Source organism: Gastrolobium bilobum, unplaced genomic scaffold (genome assembly GCF_033153095.1).
Source record: "Gastrolobium bilobum isolate Gb01-03AN ecotype WA unplaced genomic scaffold, APGP_CSIRO_Gbil_v1 utg26554, whole genome shotgun sequence".
NCBI classification, from domain to species: domain Eukaryota; kingdom Viridiplantae; phylum Streptophyta; class Magnoliopsida; order Fabales; family Fabaceae; genus Gastrolobium; species Gastrolobium bilobum.
This window is the reverse complement of record NW_026897614.1, coordinates 206,345-228,347: the sequence shown is the minus strand read 5'-3', so window position 1 is coordinate 228,347 and position 22,003 is coordinate 206,345. Positions and strand designations below refer to the sequence as shown.

Here is a 22,003-nt window from a genome sequence, read left to right as displayed (position 1 = left end):
CAGGTACCTTAGCAGAGTATACCCAACAATTCGAATCATTGATCAATCAAGTTACGGGTTTTTCTGATGACGTTTTAATGGCATTCTTTGTGTCTGGGCTTTCCTCAGATCTACGAAGGGTTGTTCAACTTCATAACCCTACCACACTTCATCAAGCGATGCAATTAGCATTGGTGTATGAAGCTCATTTTGTTGACCTTCGTTCATCCTTTTCTTCCACTCCATATATTCCAAAGAAGCATTTCTAGAAACCCATTCCATCTTCAGACAGTAGCCATACAAGCCATATGTCAAATACCCTAGCCTTACCACCTACGACAACTCCAGTCCCAAATCAATTATCCTTACCATCCAACTTATCGATTAAGAAGTTGTCTAATGAATACTTACAGAAACATCGTGAAATGGGTCTCTGCTACACATGTGATGAGAAATGGACTTCTCGTCATCGCTGTGAGGCTAAAATTTTATTGATGATTGGTGATATGGATGATGAAGACCCGGATTCTGAGGAGCATATTGTTTGGCAACCGGATGCCACTGACATTGCACCTTTGGATGCAGCCTTACATTCCTTGTCAGGTAATAACAGCTCTCGATCCTTCCAATTTTCTGTTAGCATAGGAGACCATTCGATATTGGCTCTGGTTGATTCTGGGAGTTCACACAACTTTATTAAAAGAGAAGTGGTAGACACCTTATGCTTGCCTGTTTACAAGACTCAAAGGATGAATGTATATCTGGGCAATGGTGCATTTATGCTATGTGACAGGAAGTGTTCCAATGTCTCCATCCAGATTCAAGGACATCATTTCACCGTCGATTTATGGGTCATTGACTCAGCTATGAGTACAGGCATCATTTTGGGTATCATGTAGCTCGAACAGTTGGGCAAGGTACTACATGATTATGGTGAGATGACTATGGAATTCATGTTGGAGGAACGGTTAGTTACTTTACATGGTGATCAGAAATTTTATAAGGTTACTGACCAGTCTGCCAAATGTTTTTCCTTATTAGCACCTGACCCATCTTCTGCTACAACTGATATGCTTCCTGAATTGGTTGCTATTAAGGATCATGTTCCAGCCAATATTTGGTTATTGTTAAGTTAATTCCAATCTGTTTTTCAACTACCTAAGCAACTTCCTCCAAAGAGAGACTGTGATCATGCCATTAACTTGATTCCTGGAGCACAAGCAGTCACTGTACGACCCTACCGGTATGCATATCATCATAAATCCAATTGTCGGGGTATTAAGTCCAGTAGCTTACCAATTAGATTTACCAATCGGTTGTAAAATACACCCTTCCTTTCATGTCTTTGTATTGAAACCATTCAAGGGTGATTCCTCATTACCCGTGCTCTCCATGCCTTCCTTGTCTTATGATAATCTTCCTTTACAACAACCGATTGCAGCCTTCATGTCTAGAAATGTTAATGTCAATGGAGTCCTCACTAAACAATGGCTTATTCAATGGTCTCATTCTTTGCCAGAGGATACTTCCTGGGAAGATGAACATGAATTGCAGCAATGCTATCCCCATTTGAGCCTTGAGGACAAGGTTCCATCTGAAGAAGGGACAAGTGATACGTCGAGGAAGCCAATTAGAAGCAGAGGAGCCCCAATGTGGGCTAAGGACTATTCTGTAAACATGTATCGTTGATAGATTAGTCACTTGGGAACATGTGGTTGTTAGTCTGTTACTTTTGTTGGTTATTCTGTTGTTTACTAGTTACAAGGAGACTATCGAGGGTATAAATAGGAACTTGTAACATTGAGGCATTTTATCATTCAGAAATACAACAATTCAGTATCTTCTTCTAATTTTTCTTGCCATCGATAAGAATTCCTCTTATCATGAGCCGCCAACGAAGGCCTGCAGAAACCAACCGAGAGTGGTGCTGGACTACAGCAGCCCAAAATTGTAACTGATTCCAACAATAATGGTACAGGTAACGTTCGAAACCAATAAGGCCTAATAATGCAGAAACCATCGAGGTTAATGGAACAGGAAAAAGTTTGAAATTGGCAAGGCCTAATAATGTAGAAATCCTCAAGAAAAGTGTTACGAGTGGCACCGTTACAAACAGTGGGACACCAAATCCCAACGATCTAATTAAGAAGAGTGATTGTGGTATAAATAAGGAATCTTTTGTTTTTGGCGCCAATAAAAGGGCCAAAAGACGCAGAAAGCCTCGGTGAAAGGAATAAATTCGAACCAGCAAAATAAGCCAAATGGGCCTACGGTGGACCTTGGGACACCAGCGCAATTTGTGATAGAAGCGATTCCTGTATTTCACAAGCATAATAGCGTGTTACCACTACCAGTGTTGGTGTGCAAAGAGATTATTCGAGAAGATGCAATGATCATTTATTTGGGGCGAGAATACCATTAATGAAAGGGCGAATGCTAAGTCATGTGAAACTCGTTAAAGAATAAAAAAAAAGTGAGTGAAATTTTCGAAGTGAGATAATATGAAACAATTACTTCGTATAAAATGAGAATAATATTTTCCTCAATGAAAATACCATATTCTCGATGTTTTTATGCTTTTCAAAACAGAAAAGTGAAAATCAAAACAAACCAAAGATGTTATGAAATTTTTATTCTAAAAATAAAAAGCAATGATTAATTTTTAAATTATTTTTACAAAACACCACTTAAAAAATAACTTTTATTTTTTTAATTTTCAAAAAAAAAAAAATTATTTTCTAAAACACTAATCAAACAGGCCTAGGTTTTGACTTTTAATTTTTAAAATACAAAATATACAGAAAACCTTCATTTTATTGATTCTTCTATAAAATAATTTTAAGGAAAAAAATTAAAATACTATCAAATAGGCCTAAGTCGACATGATTTACAAGAAAAATGGAATATTTTATGTAAGGGCTTTATTAATCTTATGTTGTAGGAGAGAAGTTCTCTCCTACCATAGAGACAATCATGGGTAGGGTCCACTCATTTATAAAAAATAAAAAAATGAAAATTAAACTACACGAAAATCAATGAGTGTGTAGAAAAGAGTGTTATCTTATGTTGCATAAGAATAATATTTCTCTTTATGTAATTAAGGTCAAAATCAAAATTTAACCACAGGTCAATTTACTCCAACTCAACTTGACCCCTTTTAACCTTAATCACGGAGCTGGTTATACGGGTTGATCCAACGGGTCAGATTTATTTTTATCATATATATCTAATATTTGAAAGTTGATCCTCTCATGTCTTTTTTAATATAATATGATATATTAGAGAATCATAATCAGAAAAAAATGAATAAATAGTGATAAAAAAAGAATTTTTTTTTAAAATAAATAATTACAAAATTATAATCATTAATCTACTTTGTATGATCCCTTTTCCTAATATCTGCTATAATAAATTTCAAATTAAAAAGAAAAAAGGTATCGAGTTATTTTGCATCCGCAAACAAGGGAATTATGGTGGTCCATCCCAAACCCAAATCGCCAACCTCTACGTTACTTTCACACCGTTTTTGTTTTTTCGTCAACCCAAACCACCATTTCTTGCCTTTCCCTTTGATAATTATATTTTTCTTATTTTTATTTTCTGAAAAAGTGATCGATTGAATCCCTGAGAAGAGTCATAAACAAGAAAGGCCCAAACGACCATGATTGATCTGAAAGGCAGCACTTATTTCCATCTGGCGTAGCGATTCTTGTTACGTTAAATTCAATTCCGCGGCGGGATGTCGAATCTGTACGGCGATTACAACCAGAAGATCGATTACGTGTTCAAAGTGGTGTTGATCGGCGACTCCGCCGTCGGCAAGACCCAGCTCCTCGCCCGCTTTGCCAGGAACCAATTCAGCGTCGATTCCAAAGCCACAATCGGTGTTGAGTTTCAGACCAAAACTCTCATCATTGATAACAAAACCGTCAAGGCTCAAATATGGGACACTGCTGGCCAAGAAAGGTTCCTCTCCCTTTCGATTTCTCTTATGTTAATTGTTTTTGCCTCAATTCATAATTGCAAAAACTTGAAATGAAATAAATAAATAATAAAAAAAATTCATAATTGCCCCTTTCTTTGTTAGTCTTTGATTAGAATTTGCATGTCATCTTGGTTGCTCGAATATCATTTATTCTGTAATGGATTTTCGTGGGTCATTTTTTTCAAGTATTGGAACTAATTAGGACTGTTTAATGCTAAATTGATTGGTTGTGGCTTTCACGTCCTTATGATGTATGGATGCAAGTGGAAAAGGGAAGTACATTAGGAACTCATTCAGCAAATGTAGGTAGGAACTAGGGTTGTTAGGAATTAGAGGATTTTGGGATTAAGATTTGTATAGTGGTTATTAAATTTGAGGTCATATTGTTAACTGTGCCTTGTTCTGGGTTGTTGAGATACTTATTTTTGCGTGCAAGGTCATACAAGGGTACACATGACAATCTTTCCGGAAATGCCTTTTTTTCTTTACTTTTAGTTTGGGGAACAAAAAATGGTTAGAAATAGTATTTGATGGAACTGGTTCATTTTTTATTCTACAGAATGAACCGATTGCCCGGAAACACAAATGCATGACTAAGTTGTGTTGCTTCCTTTTTATTTGGCTGGGATAGTTCTCTGCATTAGCTTGATTTGTTGGAGTTTATGGGTTTGATAGAGAAAGTTTTAGAGATGCTTGAAATATTATAATAAGAGGCATCAGATTTGGAATGTTCTTCAGTATTACCTTCAGCTTAGGGAAAACCGTAGAGATAATATAAGCTATTGGGCTTTAACTCATATGGACCTAAATAACCATGCTCTCACTTATTGGGTTTGTATGTGAACATATTATTAGACTATATTATTAATTTATCCAACATGATTTGCATATTAGTTGATTACAACCTGAATTGTTTCATTTCAAAGTTTTGAGAGTTTGAAGCTTTTATTTGCCACTCAGTTTCTAAAAGTTGTTTCTTCTCTCTTTCAGGTACAGGGCAGTAACTAGTGCATATTATCGCGGTGCTGTGGGAGCAATGTTAGTTTATGACATGACTAAGCGTCAATCATTTGATCACATGGCAAGATGGTTAGAGGAATTGAGAGGTCATGCTGACAAAAACATTGTAATAATGCTAATTGGCAACAAGTGTGATCTGGGAACTCTTAGAGCAGTGCCAACTGAAGATGCACAGGAGTTTGCACAAAGAGAGAACCTATTCTTCATGGAGACCTCGGCACTTGAGTCCACTAATGTGGAAACTGCATTTCTGACTATTCTAACTGAGATATACCGAATTATCAGCAAGAAAACACTTATTGCCAATGATGATGGAGATCCTAGTGGTAGTTCAGGGCTTCTGAAAGGAACCAAGATAATTGTTCCTACCGAAGACATGAGTCAAAAGAAGGGTGGCTGCTGTGGATAATCCTTACCTTTTGCTTGTTTCCTTTCTTCTTGGGAAAGCATATTGGCTCACTCTGACTCCTCTTACATGTAGGCGTTTGTAGAGAGCGTTAGTTACATCCCATAAGCAAACTGTAGGATATATTTATTTACCACTGTGGTTGTTGGTTGCAAACATACGGGTTTTCTTCTCTTTTTTGGGCCCTTTCCAGCTTTAGGACCTAAATTTGTTAATACAAATTCCCGGTTGTGAAGGGCTGGTTCAGAGAGAGGAATGGAAACTGTATAACTTACTCGGATGCTTTTACTTTTGACAAGTAGTTGAAGTTTTTAGCATTTGATATTCTCTTTTGATGTGAAATACATATTATTTGGAGAGAATTCACTTAATATTGCATAGAATTCACTTAATATTGCATATAATGTTTTGGATGCTTGCACGCTTAATAACTTTTTTTAAAATGTAAAATTAACCAATTCACCTATGTGATATTATCTATGGTTTCCAGGAACATTTGATGTTTCGGTTGTCCTCCTCCAGCAATGAAATTCAATCCATAAACAATTATTTGCACAAGAAAAAGGACGAGATATATATATATTCTCAGGATAACGATCAAAATAGGATGTTATGGACTTATGGCTATTTTTTGTCCAAAATTTGTTGTTAGACACAATGAATAGTGTAAATGAGTTAGACAATTTATCAAGATCTGATCGAATATATTTAATAAAATAGAACAGACTTGAGTTTTAAAATAAGCTTGCTTAGAAAATAGGTTGTAGGTCTATTTTTATAAAGTTTGGCCTATAAATCTATAGACCAATCTATATTGTATTATTTATTTTAATTAAAATAAAATAATTATTTATATATTTTAATTAATAAAAAATGATTTTATAATTTTTTTTCTAATTTTGATAGTTATTAAACTTTTGATAGACTTAAATAGGTTAATAGGTATAGGTCAGGTCTTTTAATTTTTAAATATAATTCAGATCAAACCTATAATGTAGCATACACTAGACTAACCTAAAACTGAAACTCGACTGTTGTAGGCTATGAACATAAAGGAGGAAAAAATTAAAAAATTTGTGCGGAAGAAACAATATTTACCCACCCTCAAGCATGTTCAAACACATGAATCATGCAATAGACATGTCATGAGTTTAAAGTTGATACCTTTATTCGGATAACTATTCATGATTAGATGCATTCTTGATCAATTCTTCAAACTTGAAGAACATAAGTCTTCCGATGGAAATTCACACCACTTTGTTGTCTTGTAAGAGAAGAACACTTCTTCCAATGCCGAATTTCCTTCAATGGAGGTTGCTAGACTCAAGACAAAGAACAAAGAGTGAGTGACGCCTTTGGTTAATAGCCGCCACACTGATATGTGTGTTGGCTAGGGTTTCGGTGGAGAAAATTAGAAAAGAAGAGTTACAAAAAATAAGGAATAAGGGGACTATATATGTGGCGTATCATTAACCCAAAACTAGGTCAAATCAGCGCTCTCATTAAATCTCAATCTTATTTGGTAATTTCCTTAATTTTATCCAACCTATCCAATTGATTGGTTTCTCCAATTTCAGCCAATTAACTTAATTAATTGATTTCCTTAGTTTTGGTCAATCAATATAATTGATTGGTTCCTTTATTTTCTCCATCTTCATTAAATCTAATTTAATGACTATATTTAAATTCAAATTTCAAATTCAAAATTCAAAATTAAAATTCAAATTAATTTTATTTAAATTCAAATTTAAAATTCAAAATTCAAAATTAGAATCCAAATTAATTTTATTAATATAACATTTAAATTAATTAGGTTACATCATGTATTAAGTCCAATTTGGTGCATGATGCCACCAATTCTCTCTTGACCCAATATGTGAGCTTTACCAACTTCGACCCATTATCCCTTATTGGGCCCAAACCACATATGCTAGAATTCAAGACAACTTAAGGTGTTTGTGTCTGACCCATCAGACCCAACATAACTACTGACATAAATGAGCTTGGGCCCATTAGGCCCAATCCATCTAATGACAACATAAAACATTAACAATGTTTTTTGTCCCAGAGCTAGTTGAATTCATCGAATGATCAAACTGTTATACCTATTTGGTTATCATGTGAATTGTCTTTTCGTCTCGATTATCCGTCCCATTGACCTAGGTCAAGGAAAACGTATCAACCCCTGCGCTTTAGGGTTAGCTTTTTCCAAAACATGGAATCTTCATTTACGGACTCTAAAGAGTGGGTCATCTCATGACTCCTTTACTATGCATAGATTCCCGAGTCCCGTAAATATCATCCCGATTTCACCAGTCTAAAGATAACCTAATCTCCCACAGAGATTGGCGAATTCCTTCAGTTTGTCACACTAGCCCTGAGTCCTTAGGGCATGCCCAAGAGTATACCTCGAGTCTCCATGTTTCAGGCATACCAGGTATATAATCAAAGCAAGCCTTCCAGAGCACAGATCAGTATAACAACGTCAGGTCTAAGGAAAGAAAAACCCAAATAATAAGAGACATTACCTATTTATACTATCTGTGAGATTTCCATGTAGTGTCTCTTTCTGGGTCAATTCAGTGCGTGCTATTCTCCAATATATCCACCCACGAGCATTGATAACACATATTTTGTTACACTTATTTATTACTCTTGGTTAATATTTTTAGGATTTATTTGAGTTAAATAAAGGTATTTTGGGTCAAATTAGAATTCTAGATTTTAATTGGGTTTAATTGATTTTCGTCAGAATTTTCAAGATTTACACTACTTTCGTATTTTGGTCATATCTCACTCTACAGATGTCAGATCGACTCCGTTCTTATTGTGTTTTGCAGCTAACAGAAAGGACTAAAATCTATATTTCAGCCACTGAAGCCCAATTCAGATGGAAAAATGGTCAAAACCTGAGCCCAAGATGGACGCGTTTTGCTGGAAATTTATTTTGACGTTTGGACTTGTAAATTAAATTAGAACCCAATGTGTTTAGGGTCCAAGGCCATGTTTTAATGTTTTATTTTATTTTGGGTTGGATTTGTAGAACCCGAAGCCCAGCTTGATTAGAGGATAAAAGGGCGAGAGTAGGGACCTTGTGGATTATCTTTCGTTTGAATTTGAATTTTACAGTTTTGAAATTAATATAATATTCGTCTTTTTTCTCTCCTCTTTTCTTTAATCAACCCAAGGGTTGAGGATTCCATGGTTGAATCCTGAGGACCTGCACCTCATTTTGAACCCAATTTGTTTCTCTTTCCAACTCGATTTGACATTGTAACACCCCGTATGCATCCGGATTTGTTATCATATTACGGTATTAAGCGCAGCTCAATTAAATGCGGAAGCTAACTTTTTCTTTTCAATTATGACGTCATTAATATTAACTAAGTTGATTACTTAATCCATTTTTAAAATATTGCCTGTATGTAAATTGCAATAAAAGCTATCTACACTAAATAACCTCATATATAGATGCGTATCTAAATCACAGATCCACAACACGTAGTCCGGACATTATCCTGATGACTTTATACAACTCAATTCTAAATCAACATGTCTGAAAACAATGTGGCATGGATAACCCCTATGCTCACCAAATAACAACATAATAATCAAGTCTCAATACAATCGTCATAAAATGTAAAGCAGGTATAATCATAAGATATAACTAGACACAGCAAGCATGAATCAATCAGCTCAACTAAGTTCCGGCCTCCTGCCGCCCGAGGTATCAATCCCTGAGGTACCTGAACCTGAAAATGTGCCCCAAACGTGGGGTGAGATCTCTAAAAAAAAATCTCAGTAAGACAAGGGGTCCTCAAGGATCTCTTCACCCCAAACTCACTTACATGTGTAATATAAGTTCAATAAGCAGTATAATAGTATAAGTTCAGAAATCAGTGCAATGCAGCTTATAAACATGTCATGTGTGTCAAAATCCTATTGGCCAGAGAAAATGCAGAAATTACATACGTCTGCAACCCACAGTAGTACAAGGTGCTCCTTGTACCTGCCCACAGGATCACCATATTGTATGATGCTACATACTCAGGCTTACCGTCTGGGCGGAACATCACATACATATCATAAGGCATTTGCACTTAACAGCTCAATCGCATTTCAAATATCAATACATGAAAACACATCATGCATATAAACCATCCCTCCATGAGGTATGGTAGAACCAACAATGGCAAAATCGAGGATACGAAAGCTTACCTGTCAAGCTAAATCCTCCCTCACGACTCGGTGTCCAAAGGGTCACAAGTAATAATAGTGTCCAGCAAGGTCACTGATAACTCATATTTTATTACACTTATTTGTTACTCTTGATTAGTATTTTTAGGATTTATTTGAATAAAATAATGATTTTTAGAGTTAATTTAGATTTTTAGTTTTTGATTGGGTTTAATTTATTTTCGTCAGAATTTTTCAGCTTTACGTTATTTCTGTATTCTGGCCATATCTCGGTCCACAGTTGTCGGATTGACTTCATTATTGTTGGGTTTTTCAGAAAACGCAGAGGGCTACGATTCTTATGCAGAGCTCGAAGCCCAATTCGGACTGGAAGCTGGTCGATTTCAGATGCCAAGTTGGACGCGTTTGGGTTTTGAATTTTGGGATCAAAGGATTTTCTCTGAAGCGTTCTTCGCGTTCTTCGTCTTTTTCTTCTTCTTATTTTTATTTTATTTTAATTTTTTAATCATGTTTATCCTAGCCATGCTAGGCTAAAACCCCTTTAATCAACCTAAGGGGAAGGGATTCCATGGATCTGCCTAGAGGATTTGTGATCATTCTCTAACCAGATTTGTTTCTTTTCCTTAACTCAGATCGATATCGTGCGATTGTGGATATTCGATCTGAGGTTCGCGATTACGATTATAGAAAAAGAATGATCATCAGATTTGATGATCAAATTGTTCTCAATTGAAAATAAGGATTCTGATTCAATTGAGATTAATCGCAAATTTGGTAATTTTTATCCAAGGAAGGATATCCTAGGAACCCTAACCTTAGGTTGGTTAATTTTTAATACCAATTTTTATATTCTGTCTTTTAATTATTCAACCGAAATCTAAAACCCCCCTTTTTATTTTCTGTTTTTATAAGCGATTTTTACCAAAACAATTTTCTTGAGAGACGACTTAGGGTTTCCACTTTACTGCAAATTTTCTGAACCCTAAATAAAAATAATTTTTAATTTGCGCAGTTCGACAGCTCACGTCAAATTTGGCGCAATTGCTGGGGAAATTGCATCGGTCTAAATTGTTCACTGTGATAACTCATTTTCTGTTTGTGTTTTGTGATTTTGCTGGTTTGCAGTTCGGGTTGCAGGATTCTGATTTCGCAGGCTTGCAGCTTGTCTGGTTGTTCGCGAGTTCTTAGAGAACTCTGCACGTCAAAGCGTTCTTTCTCTTTCCCTTTTCTGTTTTCTTGATCTTCTTCTTCTCCTTTAATTTTCGTTTCTGTCTCTGAAAAAAAAATGTCGTTTCTGTTTATTTTTTTGTTTTCGTTTTCATTTTCCATTTTCTTTTAATTTTCGTTTTCTGTTTCTGTTTAAAATTTTTTTTTTTGATTTATCTGTTTATGTTTTTCTGTATTCTTTTGCGTTTTGTGTTTCGTTTCTATTTCGTTATTTTCTGCATTTTTTTCTGTGCGTTTTTCTTGTTTCTGTGTTTGCACTCATTTGTGTTTCTGAATTCGATTTTTGCACCTTTGTTTCTACATTAGAATTTGCATCTGCATCTGCATCTGCATCTTGTCTCAGTTTTCAAAGTTTTTGCATTACGGTTTACGTTTTTGGGCAATTTGTCGAAATTTGGGGAAATCGGTAAAACTTCTGTTTGAGGGATTGGCTTCGGGAGTTCTATTTCCAAAGGAATTCAACCTTCTGAGCATAAGTCATGCCCTAAGAGGGCGTAAGGTGACCTTTATTTTTGCCAAATTCTGTCGTTTACTAACCCGTTTTAGTGTTTCTTTGTCGTTTCAGGACGTATCGGGTATTTTTGTACTTGTTCAACTTGCTCCGATTGACCTGAAAATTGGTGACGTGAAGGAGGAGGCCATCCCGGTCAAAAGTCATCAAGGCATAGCCTTTTATGTTGCAGGGCCAATTTTAGCCAAATTCAATCGTTTACTATTTTATTTTATATTTTGAAAAAAATTTATTTGATTTTTGAGTCCGTAGGGTCAATTAGAGTTTAGGAGAGTTGGTCCCATAGCATTCTGAGGTCATTTAGTATTTTTCGTAGATTTAATTTTGCTTCTCTTTGCTATTTTTTACAATTTTTGTGTTCTATTGTATGTTTTGCGACTTTACTGCTGTATGCCTATACCTATGATGCATGACTAGGAGTACTACCAGTGTTGACGATTTATATGCATATGACCCTGAGATAGAGAGATCATTGCATGCTGCTAGTAGAGCTCGTAGGTTGACTTACAATAGAGCTGTTCCTGAGCATACCTTAGAGTCTGAGTCTGTTGAGTCTGTTTGTTCGAGTCCTTACATAGTGTTTATTCGTTTGGTAATTTATTTGATTATGTGACCATGGATAATAGGACTCTTAAGTTATTGGCTGCACCTGATGCTAATAATGAGCAGCCGCTGTGTATTCGTTATGCTAACCCTGATATACCTTTTGAGCTTAAGTCTGGACTAATACACTTGCTTCCCAAATTTCATGGTCTTACAGGTGAGGATCCTCACAAACATCTGAAGGAGTTCCATGTAGTCTGCAGCACTATGAAGCCACCAGGGGTGGATGAGGAGCAAATCAAGCTGCGTGCCTTTCCCTTCTCTTTGGACAGTGGAGCTAAGGACTGGCTGTACTACTTGCCACCTTCCTCCATTGTAAGCTGGAATGACATGTCAAGATTGTTTCTGAAGAAATTTTTCCCTTCATCCAGGACCATCACAATCAGAAAAGAGATCAGTGGCATAAGGCAGGCTAATGGGGAGAACATGCATGAGTATTGGGAGTGGTTTAAAAGGCTTTGTGCAAGCTGTTCACATCATCAGATTCCAGACAATCTCCTGATTGTTTACTTCTAGGAAGGGTTGCTGCCTATGGATAGAAACCTTTTAGATGCAGCTAGTGGAGGAGTCTTGGGAAATAAAACACCTATTGTGGCAAAAGAGTTGATTGCTGAGATAGCGGCCAATGCTCAATAATTTGGCACTAGAGCCAACTGCAGTACAGTGTTCCAAGTGCAAGCTTCTCCAATGCAAAATCCAATAGTGGCAGTGATGTGCCTCTAGCAGATGTAGTTTCTTAAGTTAAAATTGATAAGAACTGAGTCATAAAAGAGCAATTTAAATACATATTTGCTTATTATATTGATTCTTTCTATGTTAATAATATTTCTCACCTATTGGTTGTGTTTATACAGGTAAAAGAAGTGAAAATTACAAAATTATAAAAAGCCTGTTGACGCGTCTCCACACGGTTGTAGCACGGTACAAATTCCAGCAACATGGCGCAAGTTGGCGCCACTACGGCTCCAACCCACACCATTTTATGAGTTTTCAGCGGTGTCTTTGAAGTGGCGCAAGTTGGCGCCACACCGGCGCCGGTTTGCAGGAAAGATGCACCGTGCTGTCCGAGGGCATTTTTCGAAGAAGGAAAAGAGGCGTATAAATAGTATGCCTTTTACAGAATTAGGGGGATCCTATTCTAAAGACCAGAGACGACGGTTGTGCTCAGAGAGAGTTATGAAGGATCTATTTGTTCTTCCATTCTTCCTCTTTTCATTTATCAAATATGTTGAATATTGAATTTTTAGTCATGATAATGATTGGCTAAGTTATTTTTATTGTAGTTAGGGTCACAAACCCTATGTGAACCTTTGTTACGACGGATTGGTTTACTTTTACTTGTTTATATAAATTATCTTTATCTATACCCTGTGCGTATTTTATATTTTCTTTATTAGAATTGATCAATCTGATAGTTGAGGATAGTTTGAGGGTTAGAACCCTAGATAGGAATATTGGGGTTTTGGTCTTGAAAGGGGGTAAGATAACAATTTATATGCATGCTAGAAATAGATGTATATTTAATTGCAGATGCTTAAATTATTGAGTTCATTGCTTAATGCCATGAGAAACATTGCAAGGAATTAGGGTTTCAATTGGGATTAAAGGGTTAACCTTGCAAGGAATTGAGGGTTAACTATTAATGTTTTTAGATAATAATTTATCTGAGGAATTATATAATTGAATATTGTAAATCAATCCAAAGTAAGAAGTGGGGATCATAAGGTGAGTGCACTCTAGCAACGATGTTTTCTCTTATTTACAAAAATCACTCTCTGTTCTTTTTCTCATAAACAAAAATTCAAAAAAAAAAATACGTTTTACTTTTAATTCTTATTATTCTCAAATCCACAACAATTTTCACACACCTATTTGAACTCTTCAGTCTTAAAAGGAACAATTATTTGATATACGATCACAATTCCTGTGGAGACGAACTTTTCTTATCATTATATTACTTGTGCGATCGGTACACTTGCCGGTGAGCATCAAGTTTTTGATTTGTCCTACTAACTTCTCCAACTCAGAAGGTTCCTTAGGCTGAACCGGTGGAGGTTGTAAATAGTTATTTGACTTGAAGTCCAGACCAGCTCCTTGCACCCTCCTCTGAAAATTATTACTCGCAGAAGGATAATTCTAATTCCTTGGAATATTTGGTGGCAAAGGTCTTTGGTCATACCAAATACCATTCACATACACTTGTTGAGGAGAATCCGAAGCCAGCAAAGAAGAACATTCATTAGATTCATGGTTGCCCTGGCAATGTTCATATACAGCAGCAACAATTTGAGTCTGAACACCAGCAAGCTGCATCTTGTTAAGCTTTGAGGTCAAGTTTGCTATCTGCTGAGATAACAATTTGTTTTCAGCCAGCACCACATCATTACCTTCCAGCTGAAGGATACCTCTCTTAGGCTTTGCAGACAACACTTCATTTTCATTCGTAGCCATCCTTTCGATCAACTTAAGAGTCTCATTTGCTCTTAGGGATTTGATCGTGCCACCTGCTGCACCATTCAACACCATCCTCACCTCAGGTTTGCAACCATTGAAGAAGATTCTAACTTGATTACCAGCAGTCAAGTTATAATGAGGACACCTCCTCATTAAATCCTTGAACCGGTTCCATGCTGCACACATTGATTCACCCTCGGATTGAGTGAAATTGGTGATATCATTCACCATCTGGTTGTATCTCTCCATTGAGAAGAAATCAGCAAAGAACTCAGCAAGTGAATGACATTTGGTATGATCAGAGACCTTAGCAGCAAAATGTTCAAAGAGGTCAAAATTTTGCTGCTGGAGGTAGTAATTATCAACGGAAGATTCAAGGCACAGGTCTTGATTTCAATTCAAACAACTACTTGCAACCTCCACCAATCCAAGCCAAGGAACCTTCTGATTTGGAGAGGTTAGTTGGACAAATGGCTCAACATTCTAGTGCTTTCATGGAGGAGACTAGGGTCAATACCAAAAATACAAATGAATCTATCAGAAATTTGGAGAATCAGATTGGCCAACTGGCTAAGCAAATTGCTGATAGAACTCTAGGTACCTTCCCTAGTAACACAATTACTAATCTGAGGGAAGATTGTATGGTCATCACAACCAGAAGTGGTAAAGTACTTCCATCACCAGAGGTTGAAGAGAAGCTGGATCCTACAGGCAAGCCTGAGAAAGAAATTAAGAAACCTGCTGAAGTGGTGAAGCCAGCTGAAAAAGCAAAAGCAAAAGAGAAGCATGAGTTGAAACCTAATACATGAGAGCCATGACACCTTATCCGGAAAGATTCAAGAAAGATGCTCAGAAGCAACATTATGAAAGGTTCCTGGATATATTCAGAAAACTCCACATTAATATTCCATTTGCTGAAGCCTTGGCTAATATGCCCAATTATGCCAAGTTTATGAAGGACCTTTTGTCAAGAAAACACAAGTTGTAGGAATGCCAAACGGTGACATTCACTGAGGAGTGTAGTGCTATTATTACAAAGAAGTTCCCGCCTAAGCGTCATGATCCAGGGAGCTTCAACATTCCAATTGCTATTGGTAATACTGATGTCGGCAAAGCCTTGTGTGATCTTGAGGCAAGTATAAATCTGATGCCCTTGTCCGTGTATAAATCGTTGGGCATATCTGAGCTTAAACCTACTATGTTTTCCTTGCAACTCGCTGACAAATCTTTAAGGAAACCTAGTGGTATAATTGAAGATGTTCTTGTGAAAGTGGACAAGTTCATCTTTCCGGTAGATTTTGTAGTGTTGGACATGGAAGGGGGAACTGAGATGCCTCTTTTGTTGGGTAGACCTTTCTTGGCCACTGCTCGGGCCATGATTGATGTTGAAAATGGAAAGCTTGAGTTAAGGATGAATGATGAGACAATTACCATCAACGTCTTTGACTCTATGAAACAATATTCTAACAAAGACGATTGTTTTAAACTTGGTGTTTTAGAGCAAGTGGGGAAAGAAGAAAAATCTTCTAGTCAAGAGATTGATGAAGAACTTGAGGCGCATAAGAGTGTTCCTGTTAAGGAAGGAAAGAATGTAGCGTTTGAAGTTCTTGAGGAAAAGAAAGATTCTGACAAAGAAGATGATGCCCCAAAAATAGAGTTGAAGGAGCTTCCTGAAACTCTGCAATATACCTTCTTGGGTAATAAGGAGGCGGTGATTGAAGTATTGAAGGAACATGGGACTACCATAGGGTGGTCTATTTCTGATTTGAAAGATAAAGATCCCTCTTCTCGTACCCACAAAATTCTTAATAAGGATGAGACAAAAATGTGAGGAAACCTCAAGGGAGGCATCATCTTACAATGAAGAAGGTAATGAGAAAGGAAGTGGTGACACTCTTTAATACTGGTTGGAGGATGTGTGCGGATCACCGGAGGATGAAGGCTGCCAAAAGGAGAATCTGTGAGAAGAGGCACCGAGACTCTGTCTCTCAAAGGAAACAATACTTCAAAGAGTTCCTCACATGGATTCACGGTTGGAATCAAATCTGGGAATGGTGGTCTCATCCACTGATGCATCTAGAACTACCAGATCCTCCATTTGCTGAGTCATCCCATGCTGTTGATGGGGATGACATGGAGGATTGATTAAATCTCCTTGCTGACGGAGATTTAGTGTATATTAGTTTATTTTTCTTTTTAGTACTTTGCTATTTTAAGTTGGTATATTTCCCAAACACTCTGATGCTTTATTGTGTGCATTATAGTTATCCTATATGCCACAATTTTTCCCATAGTGCAGGTTTATTATCCATCTTTTGGTTTGACTATTGCTGGGGATAGCAATTCTTTAAATCTGGGAATGGTGGGCTTTTCGAAATTCCCAGAATATCCCGATATATGTCGGGGCCATATCCGGATATCATATCCGAATATTTCACGACAGAATGCAGTTCTGCATTTTCGCGAAGATATCACTCAAAGGTTGCTCTTTTAACACTTATACCTGTTAAAGCATGCATATCTGTAGCTCACGAGGACTCTACCTTGCATCTCTATGCAAGTAGCTGAGTTGTGCTAGTCTTACTCGAGATCACCAATGCCCATTCTTGATATCTCTAAACTAGGAACATATTTCTGACAATGGACGTGTGGTGTCATTGAGCCCTCGTGATCGTAATCCCTATCACAAATTCTCAATGTAACACTCGTTTCATTCCAAGGGCTTTATCCAGTTGCTCATATTCAATATTTGAGACATGTAATATGAAATAAGATAAAAATACTTTTATTTATAACAATAAAAAAGTACATGGATCCATCTGACTTGCAGATTGTCTATAGGACACCTATATACTAACAAAAACATCATGCATAAACCTAGTCTATTTAAAACAAAATTTAACGTGACTATAATGTCCCGTTGCTGAGCCTAGTGTTGGTTTCTCTCTCTAACTTGCTAATGTACAAAATTTTGGTTACAAATTAAGCGTGAGTGCGCTCCCATCAGCATGTAAACGGTCTTGGATTGATCTCCCTAAGGCAAAGATAAGGAATAAGCCCCACAAAAGGCCAAGTTGAAGATTGAGATTACATAGTTAATCGATTTACAAATGAAAGAGGACAAATGGAGTAGAAGATTTGGTTCTCATTATTCATACAATAATATTTCCAGGTGATGCAACGTAACAAATAATTATTCGTACAAAGGAAATCTCTACATTACAAAATTCTCAATAAATTTGAAATATACCAAAGACTATGATTTAATATATAAATAATACAAAAGCACATCAACGAGGATTTCTTAGTCCCGGGACCAAGTAGATGGATGAGTATGTATTAAAAACAATAGAGACACACACATATATATATATAACCTTAAAAAACAAAAATAGTTTCTGTAGAATATTACCTATTATTGTACCCTCCTTACATGTATTATGTTGTCATCATTAAAGAAATAATAGTGATTGCTAATATGCAATATACCATAAGATTAATATGTATGTACATTTCTTTTAAGTGTAGGATTAAACCTTGCTCGCTCATGCCTCACTTGACGTCTTGGGCTCAATCACATGGACTCCGGTTAATAAAACAATATTTTTCTTTTTACAATGGGATTAAATTTTCTCAATAGGAGAAAATATTTTTCTTTTATTGACCCTTCAAACTTCATGCCTTGTCTTATGTTTTCTAAAAAAATGGTGGGCCCACCATTTTGTCCTCTCCGCAGGAAAATGGAAGTCTCTCCTATAAAAGAAGAGACATAAAGCATTTTTATAATTATATGATTGATTTTAATAATGATTACGTGTAATGACTTTTATAATGTTTTCTACTCAATTTGATTGAAACTATTCATCATTTGAAATTTAAAAAAATATTATTCAATATTCAGACGACTATCATAATGATAATTTCTGCAACATATTAGTTTTATTAACCAAAAATACTATTGCAGTTGCAGACAGAAAGGACCACATGAACGAACGAAAGAAACCAAAAGATTTTTCAACAAAAAAAAAAATCTACAAAAAAAGAAAGAAACCAAAAGACAAACTATTTAAGGACCACAAGCACGTAGGAACTAGGAAGGAAACCAAGAAGACAAACTACTTAAGGACCACTAGTACGTAGCTAGGAAAGAAACCAATAACGGGAAAAAAAAAAAAGAATAAAGGAAAAGATCTAAAAGGTACGGACCACAATTTTTTAAGACAAGTTGGTTTATATTATGTTTATTAATTAAATAACTCAATCTTATTGCAGTTAATTGGGGTTTGATTTATGAAATAATTTATCAACCTCTCGAATTCTATGTTATACAAATTTCTCTGAAAACTTACTTAACAAACATGTTATCTGGTTGTGCTTCAATAATTACTTGATAACTTATAGGTAAAGCAATCCGGTTCGACTTTATTACAGGATCACGCAATTTCATAAAGAAATTGGTTCTAATTTTTAGTAACAATTACGCTAACTGCTCCTAAGTCCTAAAGCTATACTAATTACACTTGTATCTTTTTACTTTTGTTTTGTTATTTTTAGAGAAACTTACTTTTTAGTAGGGATATATTTATTTCCTTTACTCAAACCGGATTAATCAAATAATTTATTTACCGGTGGAAAAAAAAAACTAAATTTGTCTGTGGTTCATTATATCATGAATAATAACACTACATAAAGTAGATACCAAAAAAAAAAAAAAAAAAAACACTACATAAAGTATAGTACGAGAGGTAGATATAATTTTTTAAACAAGAAGGGTGTTAGTATAATTAACACGAAATTCTTGAGAGGTTAATGTAGTTATCTCTTTTGATTAAGATTTTTTTTTTTTGGCTATCAAATATACCTAAAATTAATATTTTTTTTGGTAGGCATCAACTGCTGTCCAAAACTTAACTGCCCCACTAATTAATCTGATTTTATGTTTGAACTTATCTAATCTTTCAAAGTTGCGATTCTCGTGAATCGAACCAAGTATCTTTTGAAAAGGTCAAATCTTAAAGTCTAACTAGATTGACACTGGATCAACATTTTTTGGGTCTGAAAATTATTATTAATTAATGTATATAGCTAGCAGTATCATATCATAAAATATTTAAAAATAAAATAAAATGTAAAGCAAGTTGGCCACCCATATAAGAATAGTTGGAAGTTTAGTTTTGTTGTTCATAGTTAACAAAAAAATTTCAACATTAATGGCTGATTTTGGTCACTATTTTGTGCTACTTCTCATTTGGCTAGTGTCAATCTTCTTATTACGATTGATCTTAACCAAGTCTCGCATTAAATCACGTCTTCCACCAAGTCCTCGTGCTCTTCCGGTCCTCGGCCACCTCTACCTCCTCACCAAGCTCCCTCACCAAGCATTTCACAATATCTCAACACGTTATGGCCCTTTGGTTTATCTCTTGTTTGGTTCCAAACCATGTGTTCTTGTTTCCTCGCCAGAGATAGCAAGACAATGCCTCAAAACCCATGAAACTTGTTTCTTAAACCGACCAAAAAGAACCAACGTAGACTACATCACATATGGTTCTTCAGATTTTGTATTGGCACCCTATGGACCTTATTGGAGGTTCATGAAAAAGCTTTGCATGACTGAACTTCTTGGAGGTCGCATACTTCACCAGCACCTTCCTATTAGGAGTGAAGAAACAAAGCTTTTCTTGAAGAGTATGATGAAAAAAGCTGAATTGAGAGAAGAGGTGAATGTAGGGAAGGAGTTATCAATGCTTGCAAATAACATAATCACAAGGATGGCTTTGAGAAGAAGGTGTTCTGATGTTGAAGGAGAAGGGAACAAGTTGATTGAGTTGGTCAAAGAGATGACTGAACTTGGTGGGAAGTTCAACTTGGGAGATATGTTGTGGTTTGTTAAGAAGTTGGATTTGCAAGGGTTTGGTAAAAGGCTTGAGAGTGTTAGAAGTAGGTATGATGCTATAATGGAGAGGATCATGAAGGAACATGAAGATGCAAAGAGAAAAAAGAAGAAGGAAGAGGAAATTGGTAGTAATGGAGATGAAGCAGTGAGGGATTTACTTGATATTTTACTTGATATCTATTCTGATGAAAATTCTGAGATTAGATTAACAAGAGAAAATATCAAGGCATTCATTATGGTAATTAACAATTCCGCTCTGCATGTTTAATTTTTTTCATGCTTACTTTAGATATTTCTTATCTTTAAATCACAATCTTAACGAACATGGAGGAGAGAGAAAATATGAAAATTACTTGAGATTATAATGTAACTGTATTGGAAAAAAGTAGATAAAGTAGACATTAAAAAAGTAAGCATAATATCACATCCCTATCATGCACTATTTTTTCTATAATAGTTTATGCATGATTCTTTCCATACTAGTCAAATTTTTTTGTTGTTGATGTTTTTGAGGAAAAAGGAAACTAATTAAGTTTTTGGTCATGTAATTTTGTAGAACATGTTTGGTGCTGGAACTGAAACATCAGCTTATACAATAGAATGGGCTTTGGCTGAGTTAATAAACCATCCAGAAATGATGGGAAAAGCAAGGCAAGAGATTGATTCAGTAGTTGATAAGAGAAGATTGGTGGAGGAATCAGATATTCCAAACCTTCCCTATGTTCAATCAATAATTAAGGAAACAATGAGGCTTCACCCCACTGGACCCTTAATAGTGAGGCAATCAACTGAAGATTGTAATGTTAATGGGTACTACATTCCAGCAAGGACTACTGTGTTTGTAAATGTTTGGGCTATTGGTAGGGACCCAAACTATTGGAAAAACCCACTTGTGTTCCAACCAGAGAGGTTCATTGATAAAGAGGGGTTGAGCCCTTTGGATCTGAAGGGCCAGAATTTTGAACTTTTGTCATTTGGGGCTGGAAGAAGAAGTTGCCCTGGTGCTTCACTAGCTTTGCAAATTATTCCCACAACTTTGGCTAGTATGATTCAGTGTTTTGAATGGAAGGTTGGTGAAGGGAATGGAATAGTTGACTTGGAGGAGGGACCTGGAATGGCCCTTCCAAGGGCACATCCCCTTCTATGCATCCCTGTGGCTAGGCTCCTTCCTTTTGCATCACTATGATTTGAGTTGATTTAGGTTGAAAATGCATCCTCACATGTGAGATGGTCAACTGAAACGATCTCAACCGTTTTAAATAAATTAATGGTTATTATTTTCTCACCATCTATCCATCAGATTGTTTCACACGACCTCTCGTGTCTCACATGGGAGGATCTATTATTGTTTTAGGTCATCTATGCATCAAAACACTGTAAAAAGAAAAATCCCCCTTCTCTCCTTCTTGTGTGTAAAATTAGCATGAAATGTTGATCGTGGGTGTGTTCCTGTGTTTGTATTTGTTTTTTCTTTGTAATGTGTACGAAATGTTTGTTTTGCTAATAAGTATCTAGTGCTAATCAAAATTGCAGTTGAAAATGAGACCATGTTATTGATAGCAATAATACAAACATGGGAGGACAAGGAAGATCAAATATTACGTACTCCTTCGATCGCATGGACCACCAAGAAGGATTTCATCTGAATAATTAAAGCCTAAGTTGAAAACTAGTCAATAATATAAACTATTAAAAAAATCCTCATAACACCTTAAGATTCTGAAT

At 36.0% G+C, this 22,003-nt stretch overlaps 2 protein-coding genes and 1 non-coding gene across 3 annotated transcripts; all 3 read left to right on the top strand.

Annotated features, from left to right (window-relative positions):
• The first annotated feature begins 3,466 nt into the window (after nt 1-3,466).
• On the top strand, nt 3,467-5,697 carry LOC133308612 (ras-related protein RABA4d). The gene is made up of 2 exons (XM_061509254.1): nt 3,467-3,945; nt 4,955-5,697. Exons 1-2 carry the CDS (start codon nt 3,719-3,721, stop codon nt 5,391-5,393), a joined length of 666 nt encoding a protein of 221 aa, XP_061365238.1. The 5' UTR covers nt 3,467-3,718; the 3' UTR covers nt 5,394-5,697.
• An 8,812-nt stretch (nt 5,698-14,509) lies between these two features.
• LOC133308617 (small nucleolar RNA R71) lies at nt 14,510-14,615 on the top strand. The gene has a single exon (XR_009751186.1). It is a non-coding gene; the product is annotated as a small nucleolar RNA R71 (small nucleolar RNA).
• A 4,977-nt stretch (nt 14,616-19,592) lies between these two features.
• On the top strand, nt 19,593-21,714 carry LOC133308613 (cytochrome P450 93A3-like). Its single transcript, XM_061509255.1, has 2 exons — nt 19,593-20,516; nt 20,835-21,714. Exons 1-2 carry the CDS (start codon nt 19,593-19,595, stop codon nt 21,462-21,464), a joined length of 1,554 nt encoding a protein of 517 aa, XP_061365239.1. The 3' UTR covers nt 21,465-21,714.
• Nucleotides 21,715-22,003: the final 289 nt, after the last annotated feature.